The sequence below is a fragment of the Danio rerio genome, chromosome 17 (assembly GCF_052040795.2).
Source record: "Danio rerio strain M-AB ecotype USA chromosome 17, GRCz13ab, whole genome shotgun sequence".
NCBI classification, from domain to species: Eukaryota; Metazoa; Chordata; class Actinopteri; order Cypriniformes; family Danionidae; genus Danio; species Danio rerio.
Window position 1 is genome coordinate 32,844,793 of NC_141037.1, and position 12,456 is coordinate 32,857,248.

The following is a 12,456-nucleotide window of genomic DNA, read 5'->3' on the forward strand; positions in this document are numbered from 1 at the left end:
ATGTAATTATACTGCTGTTAAATGCTTTATTGATGAACATTTTAGTTTTCTGATAAAAGTACAGCAAAAGTATAGTTCCCGAACAGGTCCTGACCAAAATTTCAGTCTGCACGCTTCCCACCAGTGCCAATATACAGCCATATCACACTGCTACTTATGTGACATTGCTCATATATGAGTACCTTAGTGTCCTTCCAGTGACTAAATGCAGCAATATTGGACTGCTACTCATTTGATATTGCGTTTATACAACAGTTTGACAGTATAATTGTGTATATAACAAACAAAATCGAACACAGAGAGTCTAAAAATACTTTTATATGAGGAAATACTTTCTTCCGCCATTTCTTCACATCTGCAGCTGATGTCAGAACAGTAGAAACCGTTACTAATTCACAAACGTCACTTTAGAGCTCGTATTTGAAAGATTCTCTAGCGTAATGTCTAAAGTGATGACAAAGCAGGTGATTTTGCTCATATTTTAAGATTATAAAACTGAATGGCATGAAATGCCATCAGTCTACAGAGATTTCACAGTATTTCTCTGTTGCAATTAAGATATCACAATAATTAACCCCGAAAAAGCCAAAGCAAAGCACAAAACACTACTAGATTACTGTGGTATAAATACAGTACCCATTTTAGATTGATTTGATCAGTTGTAGTTTGAAATTATGCTCAGTTTTTCTCCTCTAACGGCTTATTATGCAATCTATGTTGCCATTTTGTGAAGGGACAACGTCATCCGTTTTTGCTCTACTCAGTATGACAGGCTGATGGATGCCGATTCACTGAATCTTTGAAATTATGAATATTTAAAATAGGCACTGTTCTTATAAATAAACTGTATATTTGCAATTGAAACAACTACATTCTCACCTAAAACACCTCAAAAGTCCATTATGTTGTCCAACAGCTGCAAAATTTGTCAAACTGTAGTGAGTTTATTGATCTGCTGTCACTCTATGTGGGCGGAGTAATACAGAAGGGTGAGGAGGCTGTACGAGTGCTGTTATTGCAGAATATCGCACGGCCAATCAGATTCGAGAATATATTTAATATATATTACAGTATATACAGTTTAAGTCAGAGCAAGGACATTTTCACAGTATGTCTGATAATATTTTTACTCCTGGAGAAAGTTTTATTTGTTTTATTTTGGCTAGAATAAAAGATTTTTTTTTATTTTTTAAACACCATTTCAAAATTATTAGCCCCTTTAAGCTATATATTTTTTCGATAGTCTATAGAACAAACCATCGTTACATGATAACTTGCCTAATTAACCTATCTGCCTAGTTAATCTAATTAACCTAGTTAAGCCTTTAAATGTCACTTTAAGCTGTATAGAAGTTTCTTGAAAAATATCAAGTAAAATATTTACTGTCATCATGGCAAAGATAAAATAAATCAGTTATTAGAAATGAGTTATTAAAACTATTATGTTTAGAAATGTGCTTAAAAAAATCTCTCCGTTAAACATGAATTGGAGGAAAAAATAAACAGGTGGGCTAATAATTCTGACTGTGTGTGTGTGTGTGTGTGTGTGTGTGTGTGTGTGTGTGTGTGTGTGTGTGTGTGTGTGTGTTTGTGTGTGTTTGTGTGTGTGTGTGTGTGTGTGTGTGTGTATATATATATATAAATGAAATTTTGTAAATCATGAAATATTTACTTAGTAAAATTACTTAATTTCTTAATTCCTTTAATTACTTAAAACTTAATTTCTTTATGTCGTCCCAACACAAAGTGATTGTGTGAAACCCAGCATTTTTTTACAGTGTATATCATTACCAATAACCTGGAAATCAATACCAGGGGGCAAATATTTTTATAATAAATCTACAAGAGAATTACATTTCTCTCATGAACCTTTCAAAGGAATTAGGGCATTAAAAGAGCCCATTAAAATAGAATCCAGTCAATTGACGTGAACTACATTGTAAACTGAGACAGCAGTTCTGAGCAAATGATTTGAAAGGGCTTCCAGTATGCTCTTCTGAAATGGGCAGCAAACCAGATGTCTATGTCATGAGCTAAAGTGCGAGATTCACAGCTCATCTGAGGCTGTCTGTGCATGTGTCTGTGTGTGTTTGCATGTGTGTGTGAGTCACAAGTAAGGAACATTTTGCTTGATTAAACAAAACACTGTGAGTTGGTTTCATTTTTCTGGTCACTCTTCTGCTTTGGGATGCAGATTTATTATCAGAGGGTGAGCAGTTGAAATATTTGAGTTTTTGAAATATTTATTGCACTTTTATTGATAATTTTGTTTATTGTGTTGCAGCAAACCAATGCTTGGTGGAAACTGAAGACTATTGTTAAGTGCCCTTTGGTGGCTTCACAACGAAGACGACTGTCATGGGTTCAGTTAGCAGGCCATAAAGGTAAAACCATTCTAGTCTTACATTGTAGATTTATATTAGATTAGATTAGATTGAACTTTATTGTCATTACAAATGTACAAATACAAGGCAACAAAATGCATTTTGGTATATCCATGTTTCAGTTCCATATTTAGACATTTTACACAGTTTCCTGCTTAAATGCACAGTGCTGTGTTTGGTTTTGCACACAGAACTGTGTATAAAAATATTATATATTTTTATAATTTTTTTCATAATTTTTATTATGTTATTAATAAAACCAATTCAGGGTTGAATGAGCTTTTTTAAACCATTGATGTATATATTTTATGTATATATATTGTTTTTACTAATATAGTTAAGTAACTTTTAAGTTTTTTTAATTGTATTAATTATGCAAATCTGGGTTTTGTCATTTATATTAGAATTTTTAATCATGTTTGTTCATATTTTTTATTTTAGACTTAGATTTAGGTATTTTACATTGAAGTTGAACTAAATGTAAATGAGAAACAGTTCCTTGGCAATAATCTTAAAGAAAATGTAGCTTTCATAATTTGTTTAGGAACAACAGCATTTAAGTTAGCCAGCACTCACTTTTGGGGATTTGAACCTACCTAACTCTAAATAGTAGCAGTTCTTGCCCCCTGTGAGCTACAAACAAAAATGAGGTATCATTGAAAAGAAGACACTTTAAGCTTTACTATGGTCCATATAGAACAGGGACGCCCAAACTACATATTTTAGTTCCAAACCCAATCATATACTCCTGAACCAGACAATCAAGCTCTTTCAAGGTATGCTAGAAACTTCCAGTCAGGTGTGTTAAAGGTTGGAGCATTGACGTTGGAGCTAAACTATGCATGATAACGGCACCCTTGATCTAGAGTGTTTCATGCTCAAAAATATAAAAAGTTATACATTATGAAGTAATGAGAAAGAAAAATTGTACTATGTTAAATATTTGTTTTTTTTTTCACATACAAACACAAGAATATAAATTAATTATTAATGTAATAACCTATAAAAAATAGGCATTGAAAGCCAAGTGTCTCATGAGTTTATATTTCAGTTTATAAATTTGAGTTTAGTTTTCTGAGGCTATATCGGTGTCCTTCTCTCCCTCACCGTCAGAGGAATTTCTCAAAAATGACCTTCCCAAACTAAAACAATAACAGTTGCTGTATAATTTGGTCTACATTCCCGGTTCATGTGTCTTTGGATAGAAGACACTTTGGGCTTTACTATGCATTATCAAAGCATTATAAACCCTTGATTTGGCCTGCCATCCCATCAGAGAAAAGAGAGAGAATTTTATGGAGGATTTAAAACCTTTAAATCACATCGTCATTTCTAATTTAACATAACCTTTCATTTATTTATTTTATTTTAAGCTACAAAAAAAACTTTGATAAAAGGTTTCAATTATATGTTGTAAATTATTCTTATTATTTTTTCTATAATGAAAATCGTGTTGCTCAACGGATACACCACAAGTCAGAAATCCTCAGTGAGCAAATCAAGGCAAAGGGACATGCAGCTTTACTAGTGTATTCAGCATGAAACTCCATTGTGTCATAGATATATTTCCTGTGTTTTCATTATTCGTTCATTCATCTTCTTTTCGGCTTAGTTCCTACATTAATCCGGGGTCGCCACATCGAAATGAACCGCTAACTTATCCAGCAAGTTTTTACGCAGCGGATGCCCTTCCACCCGCAACCCATCTCTGGCAAACATCCACACACCCTAATTCACACACACTCATACACTACAGACAATTTAGCCTACCCAATTCACCTGTACCGCATGTCTTTGGACTGGAAGAAACCGGAGCACCCGGAGGAAACCCATGTGAACGCACGGAGAACATGCAAACTCCACAGTAAAACGCCAACTGACCCAGCCGAGGCTCGAACCGGCGACCTTCTTGATGTGAGGCGACAGCACTACCTACTGCACCACTGCATCACCTGTTTTCATTATAATAGGTTAATTATAAAGTGTAAATATATATATATATATATATATATATATATATATATATATATATATATATATATATATATATATATATATATATATATATATATATATATATATATATATATAAAATTCATTACTTAAGTCACATTTTCTATTAATTTTGAAATAAATGAGGACATTATCCATGTCAACTTTGTTATACAGCTTGATATATTTACCTTTGGCCCACAGCTCTCAATCAAGTTTGGTATTTGGCTCTTCACAACAAAAAGTTGGGCATCCCTGATCTAGAGTTTAAAATGCTCAAAACGAAAAAGGTTATAGATGCTTAAGTAATGTAAAAATTGCACTGCACTAAACATTTAATTATTTCATAAACAAATAACTGAAATCAGTCTTGGACTAATGAAAATGGACATGAAATTGAAATTGAAAAATTATTTACTTGTAAAACATATTTTGTCAAATCAAATAGCCAATTATATATCATTTTATAAAAAAATTCTTTGCTCATTGTAACGTATTTGTTTACTTTTGTAAAAGAGTCACTGATTTGAGCTCATGTGTTTTGTCTGTTTTATTGTCAACAGCTTTTTTTCTAAATGGATAGGGAAGTACTGTCATTTGATACAAATTTAAGGGAAGTGGTTGTGACGCTAAAGACCATAGCAGTGTACATACAATCTTATTTATTTCTGTCAGCATTCCCTCATATTTCTATCTTAATCTTTGCTAAACAAGTCCAGAAATGAAACACATAATTCATTTACACTTTTTATTACCCTGAATGTGTGCAGATTGGGATTATGTAATATTCATATGATGAAGGCTGAGATGTCAGACTCAGAGTGATTAAATGTGCATCAGTGACTCAATTGTGTTTGTTTTTGGGCTTAGGCAGCTTTAAAGCAGGCGATGAAGGCTCCATACTGAAGAAGTTCTCTGAAAATGAGAATCGCTGTTTCGAGAAGCTCAAAGAGGATGCTTTACATGGCTTCGTGCCTGGATACTATGGGTTAGTGAAACGAGACGGAGAGCTCTTTCTCAAAATGACCGACTTGCTGGCCAGCTTTGATACACCAAACGTCATGGACTGCAAGATGGGAGTGAGGTACAGTCAACAAAGTGTATACAACCTATTTTTTTAGCAAAATAAATAAAGGAGATGCTTTTATATTTTATGTTTATTTGTTGAATTTCTTTATGAGGTAAGTGATACAAGGGGAAAAACTACATATGACTGAAAGGTCTAAATGGCATTACTTTTTACACCTTTAATACCAGTGTTTATTAGCATAATTGTTGTGCCTTTTTATAGTTAGCAATTTTTATAATTATTAATTTTAGATTACTTTATTGTCATTTTAGTTGTGTGTTTGTTTTTTTTGTCTACTAAAAGGGGCGGTTCAGAGTGTATTTTTAAGGCTTGCTAGTGTTTAAAAGATGCAAAGCAATGTGTGCTCATGCTTCATTTGTAAAAAAAAATCACATAAAAATCATAGAATTTCAGGTGTTTACATCCTTGCTATAACACCGTTAACGCTAGACACTGTGCATGTCATGGATCAATTTTCACAAATAAAAGTACTTACAGGTTGTGACTCACAATTCACAGCTTCGTCTATTATGGTTGGAGCTGCTCCTTCCTTGAGGAGTTTTAGCCGAATTCAGCACTAAACTCTAAGAGATTCTGGAAGATGTCCTTTGTCAAATGCTAGCTATATATATTTTATAATTCTCTGCAACATAATTAAAATTAAATAGTAAGCACATCTCTCTTAATGAAGTGTCATTTGGAAGCCCAAATATCGAAATAGAAGAAGCTCTGTGGAAAAGCAGCATTTGCACAGCATTTTAGCTTTCTCTGCTATAACATTAAAGCACCTCTGAATACGCCTCTTTGCTGCTCCGGGTGTATGTGCGTGGTGAATGCATCTAACATGAAGCATTTGTGATCCTCACTAACCTGGATGTATTTTTTTTGTTGTTCCCAAACCTTGTTCGCTATTCATTTATTTGTTCATTATTATAGACTATAGACAATTAGCTAAAACAAAAGAATGTTTTTTCAGTTAATTTGTTATTCCATGTAAAAAAATGAATCACAGAATTACAATCACGTGTTAAAATGTAATGCTGGGTTCATGCCGAAATGCGGCATTACGTATTCCGCACGAGTAAATTACATACAATGTCTGTGCAAATGTGCTAATAGGGGTGATTTATTTCCTTAATCTACCTCAATGTCATCTATCAGGCAAGTTCAAATAATTAATCTCAAGCAAAAAATTTGCATCAGGGGAAAAACATCCTGTGAGTAAAGCAAAGAAAGTGACGTGGTGCTTTACGTCTTGTGTGAACCCAGCTTTAATTGGCTCTTTCACCTATAGCCGGTATGTGGAGTGCGCTTGCACCGTTGTCCTGCTGTCACATTATGTGAGGGGATGCTGCACACTGGTGGTGGTGTGGAGAGACCCCCTCTCATGATTGTGAAGTTCCTGTCTTTTAGATGAGACGTTAAACCGAGACCCTGACCATCTGTGGTAATTTAAAATCCCATGGCACTTCTCGTAAAAAATAGGGGTGTAACCCTGGTGTCCTGGCCAAATTCCCTCTATTGGCCTTTACCCATGATGGCCTCCCAATCGTCCCCATTTACCAAATTGGCTCTACAACTGTCTCTCCACTACACCCATAGCTGGTGTGTGGTGAGGTCACTGTGCTTTGGGTGTATGACCATACATGATAAATGCACTATATAAATACACACACTACACTACATAGCTTTGGGTGTATGACCATACATGATAAATGCACTATATAAATACACACTACACTACATAGCTTTGGGTGTATGACCATACATGATAAATGCACAATATAAATACACACACTACACTACATTGCTTTGGATGTATGGCCATACACGATAACTGTGCCATAAAAATACTCATTACTTACTTATAGCAAAAACAATACTGTTAACCAGTATAAAGTTAATGATTAATAAAAATGTTAAAAATATATATTTATCCAGATATCAAACATTTATATTACCTTTTTAAATGAAAAGTTCACCTACTTAACTCCATTTGTTCCTAACCGCTAAGGTTTTTTTCTGTTGAACACAAAAGAAGATATTGTGAGGAATGTTGGAAGCTAGTAGCCACTGATTTCCATGACAATGTAAGTCACTTATTTACTGACCTACTTACTCACCGCTGGTCTCCAACCGCTCTTTCCCACTGCAGACTTTGCTAGACCACTCCAGAAAAACAAAACTTGTAAAGGTTCAGAACCACTGTAGGGGAACTTTCCTTTAATTGTTTTACAGGCTTCAAGTGTGACCTAATATATAATTATATCATGTTTATGTGTGGTGTGGTGGCACAGTAGGTAGTGCTGTCACCTCAAAGCAAGAAGGTCGCTGGTTCGAGCCTCGGCTGGGTCAGTTGACATTTCTGTGTGGAGTTTACATGTGTTTGTGTGAGTTTCCTCCAAGTGTTCCAGTTTCTCCCACAGTCTAAAGCAGGGATCACCAAACTTGTTCCTGGAGGGCCGGTGTCCTGCAGATTTTAGCTCCAATCCTAATCAAACACACCTGAACAAGCTAATCAAGGTCTTACTAGGTGTACTTGAAACACCCAGGCAGGTGTGTTGAGGCAAGTTGGAGCTAAACCCTGCAGGGCTCCGGAACTCCAGGAACAAGATTGGTGACCCCTGGTCTAAATACATGCTCTATAGGTGAATTGAGTTGGCTAAATTGTCTGTAGTGTATGTGTGTGAATGAGAATGTATGGGTGTTTCTCAGTGATGGGTTGCAGCTTGAAGGGCAGCCGCTGCGTAAAACATTTGCTGGATATAAATCTATATATGAAGTTCATTTTAAAAATCGTATTGTCTGTTTATAGTCTAAAAATCTCAATGGACCCTTTAGACTGATGATATTTAATGCTCTGCGCTTGTGTGCTGTGCATGATGAGTGCTGAAACACCTGTTCTGGGAGCTGATCTGCATCCTGTCAGGGTGGAGCTCTTGAAGAGAGAGGCTCTTTGACTGCAAACAACAATATCAACCACTTCCTGTGCACATGCAGACTAAACACACATGCATGCACAGGGTGTCCCTCAGGGCTTCCTTCTCACACACTTCAAGGATCCGTTTTACACACTCAGAGATTTCGGTCTGTGTGTGTGTGTGTGTGTGAGAGAGAGAGAGACAGAGGAGTCCCTTGGTGACTTCCTCCTTTCATACAGGAAGTCAAGTAAAGTTCACACACTGAAATAACTAAAACTGTCATGATGATCTGATTAACAGACAAGCTATTCTAGAAAACAAAATTTGCTTGACCTTTTCACATATAACAGGTCCTTACATTATAAAAACATCTAGTGAATCTAGCAAAACATTGTGGAATGTACCAATGTACCACAAAAAATGATCAATGCATGCTTCTCTTTTTAGCATCACCCACTGTTTTAAGCTGTACTAATAAATAATATTAGGGACTTTAAGCAACAGTCACGGATGAACATGGCATTCTCACATTATATTGAGCATTCTTGAATTTAAGGAACACTAATGCTGAGTTTACCCCAAATTCGAATTTAATAATAATAAAAATAAATGTTATTTAAATAGTGCCTTTCCAGAGCTCAAGGACACTTTTCAAAGAATGCAACAAAAAGAGAGAGTACAAGCAGATAAATGTAGAGATAGCATTAGATACACAAACATACAGGAAGTCAAATATAACAAACTGGAAACACAAAAACAAGACCTAAGAGACAAATGAGCAGAGTGCAAGTGGATCAGATAAAGGGGTCAATTTGTGAAATGCTTCAGTTTTTCTAAATGCTTCAGAAGTGAAGTATTTAGAAAATAAGTGAGTTTTAAGTAAAGATTTGAATAGAAAGATATTATTAGCAGAGCGGAGTAAGCATGGTAAAAAGTTTCAGAGTTTGGGGAAAATAACACTAAATGATCTGCCCCCCGTTGAAGAGAGGCAGTACCGGGGGACAGCGAGAAGGGCAGAGTCAGCGGAATGTAATGAGCGAGTAGGGGACAAGCATGTTGCAAAGATAAGAGGGAGCTAGGCCATTTAATGATCTAAATGCAAGGAGGAGAATTCTGAATTTAATGCGTTATGCAACTGGGAGCCAATGGAGGTCATACAAGATTGGGGTTATATGAGCACAACATTTGGTACGAATGAGTAGTCTAGCCGCAGATTTTTGAATTTATTGTAATCTGGATATGAGGCTGGCAGGCAAACCAATGAAAAGGGCATCACAGTCAATACGTGAAGAGACAAATGCATGGATGACAGTCTCAGCATCCCTGCTACTGATTAAGGGACGCGGTTAGGAAAAGCAACGTGAATAAAAGAATGCAGATTTAATAACAGATTTAATGTGAGACTGAAAGGAGAGTGTAGAGTTGAAGATTACACCTACATTTTTGACAGACGTAGATGTTTTAATGTGAGAGCCAGCAATCTCACAGGGTCTCAAACTGGTCGAAATATTGCTGGTTAGTGCTGGGGTGCCAATAAAAATGATCTCAGTTTTGTCCATGTTGAGTTTCAAAGAATTTGAGTTAAGCCAATCATTAATGTCCTTCACAGAGAATGTGTTCACACATGACGATTACATATAAAATCAATGGAAATAAAGGCAAATTGCGCTGCAAATTTGGCACAGAATGTGCAATTGTGTGGAATTTACCTCTTTCATTTCTTGTATGCAACGTTTCCCTACTTCAACTCGAGCAGAAAATTCACATGAGGCAAAAAACATCCCATGAGTAATCTAGAGCGAGTGACATGATCAATTGTATATGGTTTCAATTAATGCTTTTATTTAGTTATTATTTTTACAAATTAGCTAAGTAAAATTGATGGTTTAAATCCCCTATAATTGCATCAGTTAATGATTCTACCTTAAGTCTTTTATGAATAACTAAATGCAGCATTGGGTTCGTGTCCTAACGTTTTATCCTACTCATCAGATTATGCTACCAACACTGTGTTTGAATGATTCTGCGGTTGAGGTTAGAGATTAGGTAGTTTAGAGTGATATTACAGCTTCATATCACACTACTCCACATTAAAATTTACACTGGTAGCAAAATCTGATGGGTAGCATATTGCGTCATCAAAATGTGCGACATACTATTTCAATGGGAGGTAGGACGATCTGACAAAGTAGGACAAATCGACAAGACATCGGATTGTTTATAGTAGGGCTAGGTGATATGGCAAAAATGCAATCTCGATAATCCTTTTCCATATTGATAAATAACGATATGTATTGCGATATAAGTTGTTAATGCTTCCAGAAAACAGTTTTCCAACAATGACTGAAGCCACAAAGATCAGACGCTTTATTAAATAACATTTTAAACTGTTGTTTATTAACAAAAATAGCTTACACATAACTGATTTTTGGATGTTCCGATGTTCTGTCATATACTTTTGATATTCTGAAGAACTGTAACTGACAGTATAAATACAGAACACAATAATAATAATAATAATTCCTTATATTTATATAGCACTTTTATGGATACTCAAAGTTCTTTACAAATTTTTTGGGGACCAAAAGTGTGCAGCATCCTCCTGGATGACACTACAGTAGCCATATCGCGCCAAACCGCACACCAGTTGATTAGTGGAAAGGAGAAAGGGTGATGAAGCCAATTATGAAATGGGGATGGTTAGGATGTCATGATGGACAGAGGCCAGTGGGCAAATTTGTTAAACCCCTACTCTTTTTCCAAGGACATCCTGGGATTTTTAACAACCACAGAGAGTCATGTCCTCGATTTAACATGTCATCTGAAAGATGGCACTCACTGAGCAGTACTTGCATGTACTTATTTCATTTTTAAAAAACAAAAAATTACAAAAATATTTTAAAATAAATGTTTTACTTAATTAAAAATGGCTAAATAGTAATCAATAAAATAAACAAGAGTTTAACAGCAAATACTGCCGGCAGGAAAGTGAATCGAGCTCGCTAATCAATACTGGGTGGCGTAGCATATCTCTAATATCAACACAATGACAGATTCCCGCAAATGTCTGCTGCGTGATTGTCTCTTAGATCAATATCAAATAAAAATGTCCATAGCTTATCATCGTTATCAACATTAATATTATCGCGATTCGATATAATATCGTTTATCGGCCCAGCCCTAGTTTACAGTAACTTTTTTACATTTTCGACTACAGCAACTTAACCGCTTTAAGTCAAGCTGAAAGTAAATGATCATATTTTTCAAAAAGTACTAAGAAACTGTGAAGTGCTAAGTCGTAGATAAACATTGCTCTGATCCCCACATTACAAGTGGACAAACTTTATTTTAACTCCAGACCACCTCAGTGAGATGAACTGTTCATTGCACACTGCAATTTACAAACAAGGCACGATTTGACACTGTATTTTAAGAAATATTCAAACTAAAAGATGACGCTGTTGCAAATATATTGGATGCGAGAGCAAAGTCACACCACTGAAGTGTGAATAATTGTTTTTATTATATGGAAATTTATTGCTGTGACTGTTATTACAGATCATTTCATAAACCTTAAATCACTGCAGCATCCATCCATCTATGAGAACAATATAAACATCCATGCAGAAGTTTACATCTTTCACAGCTGTACTTTTAAAACATTTGAAATAAAGTGAAGCTGTGAGCCTGTCTTACTGTTTACTTCTGTGTCTACAATCAAGCATGGATTTTCCAAACAGTGTGTTCTAATGATGGGGGTCAAAGCAGGACAGAAATATAGCCTATATTACTTTGAGATTCTGATGAGTTTAAATGTAAAATTCCTGATAATATTAAAAGCGGACCTCAGAGAGCAGCACACATTAGAAAAAGACATTTCATGACCCCTTTAACTCTTGTGCACTGTTCAAATTGACTACCCTTTCGTTATGTTAGTGGCTGTTTTTGCCCCATTGACTTCAATCAAAATTACATTTTTGGACTGCAAAGCTGACACCAGTTAATCATTTATTCTTGATTGTTGGTGGTTTTCCCTGTTGGGAAGAGGTAAACTGTGTCATTTTTGCTGTTGATCATCAGTTAGCATCAT

General features: G+C 35.4%; 2 protein-coding genes across 3 annotated transcripts in view; both read left to right on the top strand.

Annotated features, from left to right (window-relative positions):
* Positions 1–12,456, top strand: part of LOC147839992 (uncharacterized) — a 782,854-nt gene that overhangs the window by 86,110 nt on the left and 684,288 nt on the right. The gene's annotated exons all lie outside the window — the stretch shown is intronic.
* Positions 1–12,456, top strand: part of itpka (inositol-trisphosphate 3-kinase A) — a 33,757-nt gene that overhangs the window by 8,252 nt on the left and 13,049 nt on the right. For both annotated transcript variants that reach the window (XR_015512465.1, NM_001326476.2), the window contains 2 exon segments: positions 2,285–2,384; positions 5,247–5,460. Coding sequence is in view for 1 of the 2 variants with exons in the window: in NM_001326476.2 (NP_001313405.2) it covers positions 2,285–2,384; positions 5,247–5,460 (314 nt within the window). In the remaining variant the exon portion in view is untranslated.